The 18,734-nt window shown below is 42.4% G+C and overlaps 1 protein-coding gene across 1 annotated transcript in view; it reads right to left on the bottom strand.

Moving 5' to 3' along the window:
* Positions 1 to 18,734, bottom strand: part of antxr2a (ANTXR cell adhesion molecule 2a) — a 103,414-nt gene that overhangs the window by 49,817 nt on the left and 34,863 nt on the right. The window contains exons 11-16 of the mRNA XM_074639455.1: positions 14,883 to 14,961; positions 13,558 to 13,653; positions 7,150 to 7,200; positions 5,689 to 5,778; positions 2,825 to 2,995; positions 1,648 to 1,728 (exon numbers count right to left, since the gene is read on the bottom strand). Of these exons, the coding sequence (XP_074495556.1) occupies positions 1,648 to 1,728; positions 2,825 to 2,995; positions 5,689 to 5,778; positions 7,150 to 7,200; positions 13,558 to 13,653; positions 14,883 to 14,961 (568 nt within the window). The remainder of the gene's footprint in view (positions 1 to 1,647; positions 1,729 to 2,824; positions 2,996 to 5,688; positions 5,779 to 7,149; positions 7,201 to 13,557; positions 13,654 to 14,882; positions 14,962 to 18,734) is intronic.

The following is an 18,734-nucleotide window of genomic DNA, read 5'->3' as shown; positions in this document are numbered from 1 at the left end:
CAAAGACGCTAATCGCCGTGCAGTCGCTGGGCCATTAAAAAGGGACACTCCCAAACCGCCACACAGCGCTGCGCTAATAATTTACTCTTGCTCGGCCGTTCTATTTCTCTTCTTTGCTTCCTCCGTCAACGCCCTCTTCTTCGGTCTCTTTGTCTCCGCCATAATGTCCATACTGAGAATACCAAGCTAGCTTCTTCTTATAGCTAGCTGGTGGTGTGTGACGTAATGCCATAAAGCAATCGTACCCGCTCACCAAAGGTACACAGTGCAAGTTAAAAAAACGGTGATCTACATGTCTAAAAACTTTAACATTTCAGCCAAATGGAGCTGATCTTAACCCTGATATCTGGACATCTTTTCACAGAAAGAGGTTGATGTTTATTTCTCATGGTGCATCTTCTGGCAGTTTATCTAAAGAGCACTGTGACGCCCAGAGTAGCAACTGGCAGCCTCACAGCTGGCCCACCGGCTCGTTGCTTTCCCTGTTCTTACGTTATTTCACTTGAGACGTTTGCAGTCTGACATCATTCTGTGAATGTTTAAAATAAAAAACCTCTTATGGTTCCTGTTCTCAGAGCTCTGTGAAGATGATCAGCAGTGCCCACCACAGCGGATAAAAGACACCAGGGACTTAATTTATACAGTAGGCATGTACTGTATGTACAGATGAGTCATTTTTTCCTGTACAGCTTCTGCTATATTTTACCAACGAAAATCTGTTTCTAATAAGAAATGAAAACTTAAACGCTCCGTCACTTCTGCAAACTGATTCTAATGTTTGAGATATAGCTCAGTGTCCAGAGCAGATGGTGTGGTTTGTTAGATTAACCGCTGCCTAAGAACATATCAAAACTTCTGGTTAACTTGGTGGCGGTTTTTCTCCTAACCGCCTGCGGGGCGTCAGGTTTCAGCGTGTCGGTTTGTGGAGCCGATAATGCTTCCTCTTCTCAGGCGGAGGATGAGAAAAGTCAAGAGTTTGACCATATTAGGTCGTCCCCTGTCACGCTCCTCTCAGTGAGCCGTTGCAGCTGCAGCTCACATCGACCCGGTTAGGGAACAACACAACGCTCAACTCAGGCCAGCAGCTTCTTCCCCTGCTGCAGATTACTGCACCTCCACAGCTGTAATTCAATACTGCAATAAAATAATGAGCTGTAATTGTGGTGACTCAAAAGATTTGGATGGATAAAAATACTGTCATGTTGGGGATTTTAGAGCTTTTATAGAAGAGTTACAACAACATTAAAATGTCCACACTGCTGACTGATGCAGGAAATCCTCTATTTATATCCGTGAATACGACAAACTGCACAGATGACCACTGATGAGTCTTTGACTCACTCCCTTCAGGCTGCAGGTCCGTGCAGCTAAAAACACAACACCACACTCTGACTCTGATTTACTGTATCCCACACACACACACACACACACACACACACACACACACACACACACACACACACACACACACACACACACACCCTACAGTAAAACACCCACGTACTCTTCACTGTTTATTCAATCCTGCGTGCCTCTGCATATTTTCTATGTTCCTGTATTTTAGGCCTCTCTCTGCAAAATAAATTCTCCACTGGGAACAAAAGTGTCAGGAGCTGGAAGACGCTGAGGTTCTGTTCACTGACTTACCTTGTCTGCGTCTGTGGGTCGCATGAGGGAAACTCGGTCGTACTGCCGCCCCAGCAGAGCCCAGAGAGCGTCCAGACGACCCTGATGACAAAGAAAAATGGGATTTTAGTTTAGCAACATGTATTAATATGAAACTTTGAGTACTGTAGGTCATTTTTAAAGGGGACCTGTTATGCTTTTTTCCCTTTCCTTTAGTGTGTTTTTTTGTGTATGTAAAAGGTCTGTGAAGTTACAAAGCCCAAAGTCAACTCCAAAGGGAGTTACTCTCCCCTACAGAAACACTGCTCCTGAACGGCCTTGCTTGAAGTCCCGCCTTTTCTTCCGTAACGTGGTGCTGTCACCAGGTATCACATTTGCATAACAGTTAGTTTGTCTTGCCCCCAAACAAAGCTAGCTAGAGCGGAGCGATGGTGAAAAGAGATGCTGCAGCACACCCGGTATGATCATTTTTTTTTGCGTTTTTTGAAAATTAAAGCATGTAAACATGTAACCCAAAGCATACATATGACATAGAAACCCAAAATACAAGTATGCACCAGAAAATGAGCATAATAGGTCCTCTTTAACCTTTGGAACAGAATAATCTAAGCTCAAAGGACCACCTACTAGCTTTTAACCGCATCTAAAATAGTCTTTATATTCAGGTTGCCGTTAATGGAGCAGGCTCATCACATGACTTTAGTGTGAAATTTTGTAACCTCTGTCTCGATTCAAAAATGATCTTTAAGGTTAAGATCTCTCCCTTCATATCAGACCACTTCTTATCACTTGAAATTAAAAATAAAAAAACATTTGAAAAAAAAAATCACTTGACCGAAATTCCACACCGGGGCCGACACGAATATTCGCATTCCGTGTATTCCACCGAAAATTAAAGTTTGGCGCCGTCACACAATTAATGATTCAGTTGTTAAAGTAAAGTTAAAGTGTAAAGTTGTTTATACAATAATAAACAAACACTCCAGACTGAAGAAGAGTTAGAATGTGGTCTCATTTCCGTTTACATGAAGACACTAGAGCCAGCTCCATTTTCTGAATGAAGACCACGAGAGGCTGTTTAAAGCTAGTCATTGGACCTCTTACATAATATAGTAATATATCAAGTGACATCATTAGTTAGAGGGAAGAGAACTGAAAAAGAACACATCTTTTGCAGGTACATGTCTGTAGCGCTCACCTTGATGGGAGTGTACCACTTGTTCTGGTTTTGATGGTGGGTGGGGGCGGCCTTCGGGGGTGGACGTCTGATCATCGGCTCGTCTACATCCTCTGGTATGGACACGACGGCGTTCTTGGCTTTCTCCAGCCTGGCTCCCTCCTCGGTCGAGCCCTTCTCGCCCCAACGCACCTGGACAGGTAAAAACCACACACAGAGCAAGCTTAAGAGTCAAGAATAAAAGCTCATTATGTTCATTTTACATTACAAAATATCAAAATTACATTAGGACTGGGCAGGTAATCGTAATCTTTCCTAGTTCCAGCTTCTCAAATGTCAGGATTTGCTGCTTTTCTCTGTTTGACATAATTGAAAAATTAATAATATTTTAGTCTGTTGGTTGAAAAAAAAACCATCTTGAGGACATCTGCTTGGAGTTTGGCATATATAATGTCAGAAAAATTAAAAACGGCCAACACCATTTCCCAAAAAGTTTACCAATTAATAAAAAATAAAAAAGTCAAACAACCATTTTGCAGCAAATTAGGATTTCACTTTCATTAAATTGTGGAACGATTTAAAAAAAAAAAAAAATCAAAATTGAAGCCACAGATATTTCCATCTAGCACCAACTGATTACATCTCTGCTCACTCCTCCCTTTCCAAGACGGTGGTAATGTGAGCCGCCGAGTGCAAAACCGTGGTAACGCTGTTCACCTCGCTCAGAGGTCATCCATACCATAATAACACAACTTTAGGAGCAACGGCAGTCAGACGGTGGCTGGCGGTACCACGGTTTAGCACTCTGCGGCTCACGTTACCGCAGTTTCACAAGCGTGTCTGAGAACTACGGTGGCCTTCAGGTAACGTAAAGAGTCTCTCTCTAGAGCCAGTGTTTGGTTTGTCCATTCTGGGATACTGTAGAAACATGGCGGAGCAGCATGGTGGACTCTGTGGAGAGGACCTGCTCTGTATGTAGTAAGGCTGCACAATTAATCAAATATCAATCGCGATCACAATTTTGGCTTCCCACAATTAAATAAACATGATCGCCTGAGATAGTGACGTTTAAAATGTGCGTTCTGCTCATAGAAAACTCTGCTGCATATCAAATCAAGCGCTTGTGAATATGGTGGTGAATATTCCTGTATTTTTTCATATTGCAATAAACTGTATATAGCAAAAAATATATTGCAATGTCAGTTGTTTCCAACATCGTGCAGCCCTACATTTGTACATTAGCAGCAATGTAGCACAGCATGGAGGTGAAAAGAGTGCTCTGTTTATTTTAATGTGAAAGTGCAGTAAAAATATATTGTCGCTAAAATGAATGAATAATCGTGATTATCATTTTGGCCATAATCGTGCAGCTCTACTATGTAGATATGAAGGGCTCATTCTAAAGTAACGAAAACACAAAGCTTCTTAGTTTCAGGTGATTATACACTAATGAAAACATAGTTATGAATATCATATTCCATTTCAACCAACAGAGCCCTCTAAATGTTACACACTGTCCCTTTAAGAAGGGAATTGGACAACTGTTATCACTATATTATCCATAAGAATATGAAATGACCTGAAAACCTGTTTTTGCTTTTATTAATAAGCCCATTTACATGTGGTATAATGTGTTACTGTGTGAGCGTGTGAATACAGGCCTGTGTGTTAGTTAAGCTGTCCTGCTTTTTAATTGAATTCATCACATCTGTTGCAAGGAGGAGATAAAAAAAAAAAAAAAAAGCATCCACCATCACATGAACGGGGAGAGGTGATTAATTAGCGACACAGTTTTCAAGCTGTAGGTTAAGCCGTGACAATATAGAACAGCTTTTCAGACTCATCTCTGGGATACATCCCCGGCCTGCCGCATCCAGTAAAGGAAGAGAGGGCCGCGATGAATAAAAGATAACGTTGTCACCTCGGCCCGGCTCGATACGCGTTTGAAATATTGGCAAGCGGCGGAGGTGGAGGTTGTTTTTTCTCAGCGTGGCGTCTTAAATGTGGATGCTAGGGGGAGAGGGCAGGTTGATCTTAACAAGCACCTCGCTCTCCCTCCGCAGGGGGGAGGCTTCAGAAGTGGAGACGGGCCTGTCGGTGGGAATCAACCTGCTGCAGGAAGAAGACAGGATAGCCGGGCTCGCAACACTCGTGGGGAAAAAAGTCAAGAGATAGGAGCTCCCTGAGGATGCTGGGAAATCCCTGCAACGCCACGAACTTCCTCGGGGCTAGGAAGCGGTAGGGGGTAAAAAACAAGAGACAGGTGGGAGGAGGGGAGCTCGTCTTTAAACCTGGAGTCCCTTCGGAGGAGGCGGATAACAAAGAGGTTTGGGAGTTGAGACGGGGGGGGAGGTGGAGAGGAGAGGTGGCTGAGGTGGATATGTCAAGTTGACAGCGGCACTCAATCCTTCATCCTGGAGATGACTTGATCCAATCAGGCTCGCACAGCCAAGGACGAGATGGCAGGGCCTGTCATGTCGGAGGCATCAGTGGACTGACGAGGACAGCGGCCCGGCCGGTCAGTCAGCCTCCTCCTCCTCCTCCTCCTCCTCCTCCTCCTCTTCCTCCTCCTCCTGCTGCCTATGTAACTCCACAAACTTGTAGCTTCAGATAAAACACCGACTGTCAGCACTTTTTCTCTAAACGTGGTGCAGGTTTACATGATAACAGCTGTCAGAGTCCGGCTGTCTGGGACTTTTTTGTAGTTCTTTTTTTGCGGGAGAGAAGATGCCCTCATGTTTTAACATTTGCTGCTCACATCGACGAAGCTTCAAAGAGCCTCGTGTGTCAAACACAATGGAGGAGACGCGTCTTTGTGACTGCGATGAAAGTGTTTCGTGTTCCTGAAAAGCAATATGTCACGGGGATGATATTTAGGCTCTGACCTCCATGCGTCTGATCCCTCCAGCTCCTCTTCCTCCGTAGTAGGAGGCGTCCACAGTTGGCCACTTCATCTTGGACAGCTGCTCCGGCTCCTTAAAAAGAAAAAAAGGGAAATTAGGAGAGTCATACTTACATATATGCAAACTGTATTTTTGTAAATGACTACGTTAATCACCTCTACTACAGAACAGAACAGGAAAGACTCATTTAGGTCATTTCTGCAGGAAGGAAGAGACACTCATGTCCTGACATCAGTTCTTTCTACGTGGTGCAGATGAATCCAGTCTAGCAGAAGGAGCTCCTAACATCTAGTGATTATTAAAGACCAAAACCTGTTTGTGCATATTGTGATGACGGAGATATGAGTCAGATTTCTTTGATATGATGATATAATTTTCCAGAAAGGACAGACGGCTTATTCAACTTAAAAAAGGTCATAAAAAACAAACAAATCAGCAGAAATGTCTCAGTGAAATGTCAGCAGCAACTTCTCAAATGTTTTTTTAAAGGAATAGTTCAACATTTTGGGACTCATGATTATTCATTTTCTTTGAGAAAAGAAAAGATCTCGAACTTTTCGCGTGGCGTGATTACATACGAAGTCAATGCAAAGAGGCGAATAGATGCAAAAATGTGCGTGACGCTGTGTCGCAAAGGTCTATCAGTGTTGAGATTCTCCTCCTGTCGTCATTGACGTTCTGACGTTGTTGAATCAGATATGGTGGAAATAAATGTTGTATGTGTCTGTGGTCACCCGGAGCTAAGATAGTACATCATATCTGTACAGAGACCAAACTCTGTTTATAAAGACTGTCTATGATAGAAACAACAACGTCGCTGCTGTATTTATGTCTAGATGACTTTATCTTGGGTGTTGATGCAGCAGCTGTATATCCTGGAACTGATCGATCCAAACTCCATTCAGAAAACAAGCATTTCAAAAGTTGTTTACTTGTCCTCTGGTATACAGACTTCACAAATCATGAATTCACACTTTTTTACAAATCAACATCATCATGTAGTTATTTCGGCATCCTTTTGGTCTGTTTATTGCAATTACATCTCAGTGTAATCTGTTTATTTTGGGTTCATATCGCAATAGCAACGTGTGGCTTTGCTAGATACAGACATATATGTGAAAACAGCTCGCCGCTTACCTTTCAAATGAGACCAGATATATGCATATAAGCCTTATGGTTGAGGAGCAAGTCCTGATTTATGTTGGGGAGTAATTTTAGGCGTTTTAGACGAATATATACACCCGTTTTTATAAAGTTAAGAAAAATGTCAAAGCTACATTTTTGTTGTGAGTTATATCCCATGTGGTAGCCTATAATGAAGTGCAGTATTTGTTGTGTGATCTTTGCTCGATGACTATCATGTTTCATCTACAATAGTGTAATGGTACACACATTTTATAGAAATAGTCTGGTGTTGTGGCAACACTGTAGTGATGTACTCACAGGTGGTGGAGGACGGGAAGGTGGAGGAGGCGGCGGCGGGTCTTTGATGACCTGGATAAACAGAAAAAGCAAAAGAGCGTCAGCACAAAGTCCATCAGGGGACGTACACACACACACACACACTCGCTCGAATCTTGTCAAGCACAGACGAGGCTGACGGAGGTGATTCGTGACAGGTGACTGAGTCAAACAGAGACGTCCCCGAGCTCGGCGCACAGCAGAGACGCCGCCGCCGCTGCTGCCAGGCTGCTTTGTAACTGCAACTGGCACCCCGTCGCCCCGCTGACTACTGATTACAAGGATTCTGCTTGTAAACCAACATCAGGGGCCCCCCATGCAAAATAAAGAAAAGCTGAAAATCAACTTGTTGACAGGGGAGTCTTTGGGGCGAGCGCCGCTGCCCGTTTAGCTCTTAATTAATTGGATGGGGTTCAATGCTCCCAAGCAATCCCCCCAATCATAAAGTCCTAAGGAGTTAATTAGCTCCAATGAGATACAGAGGAGGAGGCTCGGGCTCGGCTCCAAGCCCCGTCTGCGTGGAAGATGAGTGGCGGTGTACACACACACACACACACACACACACACACACACACATATATAACCGCGGCACACCTCTCCCACAGCAGAGTGACCAGCCCGGCGGCATTGTTCATGACAACACCGGATGACATGGCACCTGAGGAGCAGGTTGTCCACAATGTGATTCCACTCAAGGACAAGATGCCTCTACTGGGTTTTTACAGATGTGCATCGCAAAGCAAAGAGCAGCCTGACAGCGACATTTGTCAGGTGTCAGTCAGACGCTTCACATACTGATGTCCAACTTTTTACTGCAGGATTGCTGAAGACACCACTGTCTGCCACTCACTGCAGCCGTCTGTGAGAGGGAAAGATGGAGGTTACGCTTCTGTGTTTTCAGTGTTCAGGAGATGTAAGTCAGAGTCACTACAGAGAGCAGAGCTGCAACTGAAAACTGTGGGATTTAAGTGACCGTACATGCAAAGAGCTGAATGCTACAGGAGCGCCCCGTGCCGAAATTATAAGTTCATTAATTAATCAGTCAATTGACAAAAAACTATTTTGATAATCAATCAGCTAAGTTATTCATCAAGAAGAAAATGCCAAACATTATCTTTATTTGTATCTTATTTGATATGTATTTGTATTGCTGTTGCTCCCAGCAGCACTAGAGCATGTAATTAACTACTAAATGGAAATTATTAACAATTAAAATATACTATAGGTGCAGAACAGAGCAGCCAGACTGCTCCTGTCTGTGTTTTTAACTCACACACACTCACTTATGTCAGTTTTTTTCAATACCATAGATAACCAAATGTACACGGTATGATAACCGTCAACTTTCATACAACGGTATACTATTACAACTGATTTCTTTCTCTTGTGAAGCACTTTGAGCTGCATTTTATGCCATGAAAGATGCTATATAAATAAAGTTTATTATATAATTATTACTATGATCTTGTTCAAACTTCACAAATGTGAGGATTTAGTCCTTTTTTCCTATTTAATATAATTTGAATTGAATTATTGTTGGGTTCTGGATTGTTTTTGGACAAAGGTACAGTAGCAACTAAATATATAAGGTTTATTGCGGACAGTTATATTTATATAGCTCAATATCATAAATCACAAATTTGCATCAGGGGGCTTTACAATTTGTGCAGCACACGACATCCTTTGTCCTTTATGACCCTTGCGGTGCATGAGGAAAAAACTTTTTAAACAGGGAAGGAGGAGGGATCCCTCTCCCCTCTCCCATAGTAGATCCTAGATGACATCACGTTTATTGACAATGTTTATTGAAGATGATAAGGAAATGAGGTTTAGTACTTTGACCATCAGCAGAGAGCTGATAAGAGAGGAAGGAGTGTTTTTCCTGTTGGCTTTTCCGCCCAGATTTTGCCGGGGTCGGTCTGAGATAAGCCTCCTTTCTCTGCTCCCCCTCTTACACAATACAGAGTACAGTAGCTGGCCTATAAATATACCGTACATATAATTACAGCGAGGACATATCTCAACCCGAGGTGTGCGGTAAAAGTGGACGGCGGCAGACCTTTGTCCATTAGTCATCAAAGACGGAGACTTCACCGTCATCGCTGGTTGTGCATTTGCTAAATTGGTTTTGGGAGGAAAAAAAGGAGCAATGTAATAATGGCGTATCATAGATCCTAACAGCTGTTTCATTCACTGGGATACCATCACACTCCCCACATACTGTTGTCATTAGAATAATGAGAAATAATCAATTAGGGTTAATTAATTGCTCTCTGACACACAACTGGCTGTAAGCAAATCCAGTGAAGGTCTACTGGTAGCCTCTCCATACGCTGATTAACGTCACACCTTACGCTGACAGGATTATCTCTTTTTATTAAGTAATTACGCAGCAGATTTCCTGGACATATTGTGGGATAAATACAAGCATTATATTAAATGACGGGGCTCTGCTGCTCTTTTCCCAGCTACCTGATGGACAGATGTGAAGAGAGGAGCACTCGGCGGCGTAATTAAAAACTAAAACCGCGGGAGCCGTCTGACACCAGGCCCCGGCGGCTCGCCGCCGCAGTCACGACTCTGCAGGGAATCGGACCAATCAGAGGGGCTCGGGTGGGCCATCGTCCCCCCATATGGCTGCCTCCGACCGACTGGACTTGATAATCCGTTCGTTCCCAAACTCAAACCGTGTTGTGTCAAGCTGTTTCGAGAGGCTTATCGTGATGGATCGGTGGCAGGTAGCATATTTAGAAATTTAATTTGTGCTACAAAATAAAAAATGATTGTGAGGGGAGCAGAAAGTAAAGATCTGCATCGGAGAGAAACGCTGACAACTTCTCACATGAAATAAAATGAAGTAATCTGAGATTATTAACATATTAAGCACCAACTGAGTTGAAAATGTGTCCAATTTAGCAGCGATTTGGATAAACTGGCGATGTAATTCAAAACCACAACTCCGATCCTGAATCCTTTGATTTGAACTAAAGGCTACGCCACTCTGAGTTTAATTTCCAAACAAATCATAAACAAAGAAATTACCACTCCACAGCTTGTGTGACCTCTCGCTTGGCATCAATCCATGTGGGAGAGAGAGACACAGAGTGAGAGAGAGAGGGATTGTGGGAAAGAGGTTGGGCATGTGTGTGTGTGTGTGTGTGTGTGCGTGGCCTCATCCCGACTGCTGAAACCTGGCAGACTGGGGGTTTAAATATTAACAAGCCACACATGGCCCTCCTCTTCTGCCGCGTCCCTCGATGGAAGGCAACAGCAGCTCTCTCCACCAAGACAAACACGTCCGCGGCCAGACATGCTGCAGGGGGTTTACATTTTAATGCCTTTGTTGGTTTTCCAAAATATGCTTCCATCTCATCCTGGATGGGCTCCCTTCAGGTCCACAAAGCCAGGTGACGTCTATCATTTAAGGGGCGGCGCGCGGGGCGAGCGGGTAAGCGGCGGTGGAGGGTAAATTTGCCTTTATCAGATCTCAGTAGAAAAAAAAAAGACAGAAAAAGAGCAGGGTGCACCATCTGCAGCCCCTCGCTCGTAGCCCCAAACGATAATCTGTTGTGGATTTTTGTAAACGGTTAAGTGGGTGAGGCTGTTTTTCCAAAGGGGATGAGAGCAGTTTTCATGAATATCCAGACTAAAGAAAAGTTTAAACAACGGATTAAAGGAAGAAATACCTTCAATCAAACTGGGAAACGATGAGGGAGAGCTCAGAGTTTCATTGCAGATTCAAGGTTCCTTAATTACACAAGTTGCACCTGTTCACGTGGGACCAGGAACATGTGGCGATCTGTGTGTGAATTAATGAAGAACCTTCCAACCTCCACATTTGACCTTACTAATGAAATTCTCTTTAATCACCAACAGAGCCTCTGGACTTCAGTCAATGTCAGATCCGTCATGAGTAGGAATGGGTATTATTAAGGGGAGACACTACAGTTACCTCCTCCCTACGCGGCGTTTGCCACTCTTTATACTTCTGGTTCAAGATTACGTGAATTACACGGGAATTGATTTCATGGGATATACAAAAAGGCCTAGGAAGGAGGTTATGTTTTCACCAGCGTTGGTTTGTTTGTTTGTCCGTTAGCAGGATTACTCCAAAAGTCTGCGATAGATTTGAATGAGATGTTTTGGAGGATCATGATCCGGATTCAGGAAATTTTTTAAGGATTCCAATCAGCCAGAACATGAAGACCTCTGGGTATAACACGTGCACAGTGTAAGTGATGACGCATTGATGAAGCATGACCCCGCCTCTTTCCTTCAAAGAGAGAGACAGCGAGAGAGCGGAGGGTGGAGTGGGGGGGAAGAACTGTAGATTCTGCCTTTTTTTTCACATTAAACTTTTTTTTTGTTTCTGTCCAGTTTGAATCAAGTGTTTTACGATGCTCCGTTATGTTCAGCTGATACAGTGGATGATGGCGCAAGCTGAACGGAGAGGGGGGGCAATCGTACTCGGGAACCTTGGCGCTCTCTGGGCGCCATTGTAGTTTCTATATGTACTTACTGTAATAGAAAGAGCTTCGTACCATTTCTATTGACCTTCATTTGGATGGATGCCAGGAGGCGGGGTTGGTGTGCTCTGATTGGTGAGTTTCTCCCAAGTCAAATTTATATATACACCGATCAGCCATAACATTATGATCACTGAGAGGTGAAGTGAATAACATGGATCATCTTGTTACCATGACACCTGGCAGTGGGGGGGATATATTAGACAGCAAGTGAACATTTTGAACTTTGAACTTTGTTGTTGGAAGCTGAAAAAATGGGCCAGTGTAAGGATGTGAGCGACTTGGACAAGGACCAAATAGTGATGCTAGACGACTGGGTCAGAGCATCTCCAGAACTGCAGCTCTTGTGGGATGTTCCCGGTCTGCAGTGGTCAGACTAAAGCACCAAAAGTGGTCCAAGGAAGGAGAACCGGTGAACCGGCGACAGGGTCAGACCCGAGGCTCATTGATGCACGTGGGGAGCGAAGGCTGGCCCGTGTTGTCTGATCCAACAGAAGAGCTACTGGAGCTCAAACTGCTGAAAAAGTTGATGCTGGTTCCGATAGAAAGGAGTCAGAACACACAGAGCATCACAGTTTGTTGCGTATGGGGCTGCGTAGCTGCAGACCGGTCAGGGTGCCCCGTGCTGACCTTTTTACATCATGTGGATGGCAACGAGTTGGAGGTGTTGACTCGGTCTACAGATCTCAATCCAATGGAGCATCTGTGGGATGTGCTGGACGAACAAGTCCGATCCACGGAGGCCTCACCTCGCAACTTACAGGACTTAAAGGATGTGCTACTGACGGCTAGGTGCCAGATACCACAGCACACCTTCAGAGGTCTAGTGGAGTCCATGCTTCCACGGGTCAGAGCTGTTTTGGCGGCAAAATAGGGACCTACTGAATACTAGGCAGGTGGTCATAATGTTATGGCTGATCGGTGTATATACGGTGCCACTGCTGTTTGATAAAATCTTACTTGAGGAAGGACTGAAACATCAACAAGAGCTTTGTTTAAATAGTAAGAATTTGCCTAACCCTGATTTAGATACCGCCTCCATCCTTGATGAAGAGAGGAAGTTAGTAATCACCAAAGAAAAATAATAATAATAAGTGATAAGGCCTGAAACAGAGTGCAGCTGAAATGAAACACTCTGACAGGATTAGTAAAAGAAGAATTCAGTGTTTACTAAAACAGAGTAAGTATTTTAAGCCGGGCATGACAGATTCAAATGTGATTAAACCATAAATAATCTCTGTGATTATTATTAATCACTTCAGTCCCCAGGTAGGCCCAATGTTAGTCCTGAGCAAACACAGATTCTGTTAACGTTCCTGCAATCTGTCACTCACATTCTCCTCCTGCTTATTTATCTCTTGTTTTGTTTTTAACTCAGTTTGTTCACATAAAAACTGACTTCATCTCTTCACAGAACTTGTCACGCTGATGCTGTGCAGGATGTGGGTTCCTCACTTCCTGTTTGAGGTTCTTCAAATGGGAGGTGACGGGGTTGAACGGATGTTTCACACCACTTCCCTTCAGAGCCCGCTGGCTTACGAGCAGCCTCGGTTAACCTGCACCGACCTGCTGCTTATCTCTGGTTTTATGGTATTTCTAAGTGGCCATAAACTTCATATGCTTTGCACCACTTCCCCAACTATATTTTGATTTAAAAAATACAGTTTTCAGTTGAATCGATTTCGTAAGACGAGCTGCGTTTGCAGCAACAGGACATTTGTCATCATCAGAGCTAGAGAAAATAGCAGTGAGTATTAGTTCTATATTAGGCAACATACAGTATCAGTTATCTGGCAGGTTTTGCCAGCACTCAACCTGCTGTTATCTCCACGTAAAACCAGAGTAAATTAATCTAAACACTCACCACTTTGCAGCAAAGAGGAAAGAACCACCACATGAGGGCCAGAGCGACGAGGAGCAGCAGCACCAGGAAGACGATCGCAATCACAAAACCATCCGACTACAAGGAGAAAATGACAAAACGTTCATCAGTTCATTCATCCTAAAAATAAAGTTTGGTTTTACATCCAAAGACAAAATGGTGAAATGAGACTCAAGTCACTGCTGTTTGCTACTGGACAGTAAACAAAATGTCTGGTAATTACCTAGTGGAGAAATATTAGCAATGATTTTTAATGGCCAATTTTAACATCAGGTTGAGGGACAAGAGCTGAAAAAGAGCCTTTTAGACTTATACTGGCACATTTAGAGTGGTGTTGATCAATGTGCATTCAGAATAAAAACAATAAAGTAAAGATGAGATGCAGAGGAAGAGGGATGTTTACAACCTTTCAATAAAGTAAAACTCTAAACCCCCACAATCGTTTGGTTTTAGTTGATCACACACAGTGATGCAAAATGGCCCAAGTGGAACAATAAAACAATAAACAACAGAAAATAACAATAATATTATGGATATTATATGTATACACATAGAGGCAACTAAATGGGAAAAAATTATTAAGATAATTGTTTTACAAAGTTTTATTATTATTATCATGTAAGGGATAATGTACAGCGAGCCGGTCTTTAATTTCACAACAATGACCCACTAGCTGTACATTATCCTGCTTATTACACTGCTACTTACTGAAGAAAACTGTCTACCGTGTAATAAATAAAAAGAATGCTTTAAGGTGTAAATGTAATTTATTGGAGATATTTGACCTTGTTTGACTATTTTATAACGTGAGAAAAAGTTTCAGTGTTTCCATATTGTGTGCATGACTATTCAAAATGCAGTGAGAAACTATGAAGTCACTGTTGGAGAAATATAGACTCATCACATGATAAAGATGGATGAGAGGCTGATTTAAGTTTTAAATTTAATTCATTGCCGTTTTTTTCCCTCGTATTAACAATTGACTATCTTCAACGTGAGAAAAAGTTCCAGTGCTTCCATATTGCGTGCATGAAAATAAAAAATACAGTGAGAAACTACGGAACAACATGACAGGAGAAAAAAAGACTCATCACATGATAAATGGAAGAGAGGATTAGGGAGGGACGGAGACTATCACATACTCAAAACCACAATATGAGCAATGTGAACTGAAACAGGATTTCAGGAAATAAGGCTGAGGTTATGAAAGAGAGGTGTGAAGGAACATTAAAGAAAGCTGTTTTCATGTTATAAAACATCTCAGACGCTTCATTTGGTTTCAAATACAGAGGTTAACTCAGACTCACACAGGTGGAGGCAGTGATGGTGTAGGCGCTGGAGATGAAGGACTTGCCGTGGTTTAGACTGATGAAAACGTCCATAGTCCTGCAGAGAAAGTAGATTAATTAGTGTCACCGTAATATGTTCAATTAAACTGCAGAAATTGCAGTGCAGACATATTGTTCTATGTTGCATTTTTATGTATTTTGTGACTCTTATTTTGCTAAATAAAAGGATCGGCTGCGGCTCAGGAGGTAAAGCTCCTCCTGTCATGTCCGAGTGTCCTTGGGCGAGACACCGAACACCAAATTGCTCCTGATGGTCAGACCGGCACCTCGTATGGTAGCTCGCTGCTACTGATGTGTGAGTGTGTGTGTGTGAATATGTGTGAATGAGAGACACATTATTAAGCGCTTTGGATATAAATGCAGCCATTTATCATTTCAAAAAGCACGTTGTATTTTATCTATATTTGCTCTTTATAATTAATTAATTTCCAGCTTACATTGTTTGATTTTACTCATATTTTTGCTGTCATATTTTCAATCTCCAAGAAGGACACACACATTCTTACATTTTTCTTTTTATCCACACAAAAATGCTTCTCTTTCTTTTGGATAGAGACAACAGCAGTGGACAAACAGGTATGGACATAAAAGGCTTTGTCAATCATGTCTACATAAATAAAAAAATCTAAATAATAGGTAAGGAACAAGGAGATGTCTTTGTCACAACTCTTTAACAAATGAAATATGAGGGATAATAACCACAATTGTTCGTGTTTTTGAGTAAAAAAAGGAAACTAGCTATAAATACTGCAAGTGTTAAAAAAGAACATTATCTGATTTATTAGCATTAGATTTACTTTTTTCAATATCAATATCAGTAATTTCCCCCAGTAGCGTTCTACAAAACATCCCTTATGACTTCCAGAGACAGAATAAAGAGCTAAACTGTTTTATTTCACAAGGAAATCCTGTTAAAAAAAAACGAGTAACAAGTCGGGCGCTCACATTAGCACCGCGCTCAGTAAAAGAACACAATGGGTACAAACTAAACGGTCAAACTCAGAGGGAGGAAATCCTCTCATTATCACGGCCGTCAGCGCGTGTGGATGAAGTAACCTGACTGGCGGTAACAAGCCTCGTGAACTCCTATGACTTATTTAGAAGGGGGGAAAAGGCGGAAGCCAAAATGGGCACAATTAAAACCCTAATGATGAACGGCACCGCAATTTCCATATGTCTATTACGCCCAATCCAATTACGGCAGGTTTAATGAGAATTCAGGATACGGAACGGCTGAAATGCAACACAAAAAGAGAGAGGAGAGAAAGAAGTAGGCAGAGTGGCATTGTGTGTGTGTGTGTGTGTGTGTGTGTGTGTGTGTGTGTGTGTGTGTGTGTGTGTGTGTGTGAGGGGCCAGCTGTGAGTGTGTGGTAGCGTACAGGGGAGGCCGCCATTAAAACTGGTGCTGCGGAATAATAACAAGAGAGCTCTTTGCTTTGCTTTGGATTTCGCCCGAGGCAGCGCCTTGGGCCACCAATTCTCCCGTGGTTCCCAACAGATGAGCAACCAGACCATGTGTCCATTACTATGCAGTGGATTCTAAATATTCTAAACCGACTCCTTTGCACCTTTCCTGATTTACCCACGCTAAATATTTAAAATACAATTCATGGAACTTTTAAACCGGATCAACTTTGACACTTCGCTCAACTTGTTGATGGCTCCACTTATATTTTTATTTGTTTATTCTATTATCACTTTGTAGAGGTCAAGATCTCTTTTTTCATTTAAACCATTTAAGGTGAGACACTACGGGCAAAAACATAATTTTTTTAAATGCAATTTGGGTTCATTTAGATATTTTGGGCTATTTTGCTTCTTTCCGACAAGAAAACAATGACAACAATGTAGTAGGCAGTATATATTATATTATAATTCAAGTGTTCTAAGAGATAACTAGACTTCTGCACCTCCTCATGGCTCTGTTTTCAGGCTTTAAAAAATCTAGACTTTGACCAATCACAGGTCATTTCATTGAGAGAGAGAGCGTTCCTATTGGCTGTGCTCCGGTCATGTGACAGAAACCTGGCGTTCCTTCACCAGATTTCACAATGGCGGCGACGTCACAAACTTTCTCATTTTACAGCTAAACCGTGCGCTACAAGATGATTCTGAAAACATCTGAGGAGAGAAATAAGCATTAACGTAACAGAATATTGATTCATATTTGATCAGCGCTGCCTAGTTTGACCGTTTGGTCGGAGTTTGTGAGTGATTGACAGCCGGCTCTCATAGACGGCAGATGGACAGCAGACCTCAGATCAGCTCTTACTGCTTGTTTTCGTCCGGTCTGTGAAATCTTGCAGATGTCGTTATGAACACCGGAGGACACAGAGGAACATGATTTTTTTCAGGTTACCTGTTTCATGTACTAATGTCACGATATAGTGACCGTTTAATAAAAATAACTTTTTTGAAAAATCATATTTGCTCCACTACTGCAGCTTTAAGTAAAAGATCTGAGTACTTCTTCCACCACTGATGGAAGTAATGATGAGGCAGCGTCACAGCGACATTAAGTACAGACATAAAAGTTTTATAGTTTAGAAAAGACATAAAAGCTTTCAATCTAATACAGAAAACATGATTTTATTTTGTGTTAAACATTAGGTTTGAGTATTTCTACATCTGTGTTTACACACACTTTGATCTGCTCTATGTGCCCTATTTCTATGTCAGGTGTTTGGTTTGTTTAAAATGTTTACACCTGATCTTACCGACCTGTTTAGAGTTAGTTGAACTGTGCATGCCCATTAAAGATGGCACATGTGTGTTTTCTACTTTTCTTAATTCTTTTAGACCAGGTGCAACATATTCATGTTTAATCATGAATGTTTAAATTCCCAACAAATGAGAACACTATTTTAAAACTAATTCTGAGTGTGAACCAGTTTTCTTCTATCAGAAAACGTCCCTTTGTGTCCGACGTGGACCCGTGAAGCGCCGCACGCCTCTGCGGCTCAGCGAAGCCGTTCCGGGTCCGTGCATGTTAACGAAGTGCTCGTGCTGAATGGGTGAGGGGAGAGGCTAATTTAGCTGACACCCTCAATCCGTGATAATGGTGGGCAGGTTGTTAATCAAGCTGGAGGTGTGGACCTCGGCGTGTGAAGGAGGAAAGCTCCCAAGCGAGTTACACTGACGAACGCCCGACCCCCCCCACCTCCCCTCCCTCGCCTGACATCGCTGGACATCCTTAACGCACCACAACCCAACCACAGTCAGCGAGGCCTTTTCTCTTCCTCGCTGAGACACTGACTGCTAATTTAGCGAGTTACTGTTGAGTAGGCAGAATCTGCTCCAGCACAGAGGCATAAGTCATATTAGGCTCTTCTCTTTTTCACCCTTTTATTTCCAGGAAGATTAACAAAAGAATGATTAGTAATTGGGTGACAGCGTCTATTTAAAGTGGTTGTTCTGTGCCACTGTATTACAATTAGCCAGTGGCTTGACAGAACATTAATCTACAACTATTTTGTTAATCACCTAATTGTTTAAATCATTTGTCAAGAAAAAAAAAATACTAAAATTTGATAGTTTCAGATTCTCAAATGTGACGATTTGCTGATTTTCTCTGTTTTGTATCACTGTATATTAAAAATCTGAGTTTGTTGGTTGAACAAAACAAGACATTGGAGGATGTCACCTTATGTTCTGGAAACTTGATATGTTTGCTTTATTACACGACTACTTACTTAAGAAATCAATAACTTGACACAAAAATGGTCCTTCAGAGTCCGACATCAGAACTGTGCCCATAGCAACGGTCTGTTATACATAGCAACGGTCTGCTATAAAGAAATAACAGACTGT

The sequence above is a fragment of the Sebastes fasciatus genome, chromosome 6 (assembly GCF_043250625.1).
Source record: "Sebastes fasciatus isolate fSebFas1 chromosome 6, fSebFas1.pri, whole genome shotgun sequence".
NCBI classification, from domain to species: domain Eukaryota; kingdom Metazoa; phylum Chordata; class Actinopteri; order Perciformes; family Sebastidae; genus Sebastes; species Sebastes fasciatus.
The sequence above is the reverse complement of the archived record's forward strand: the minus strand, read 5'-3'. Positions and strand labels throughout refer to the sequence as shown.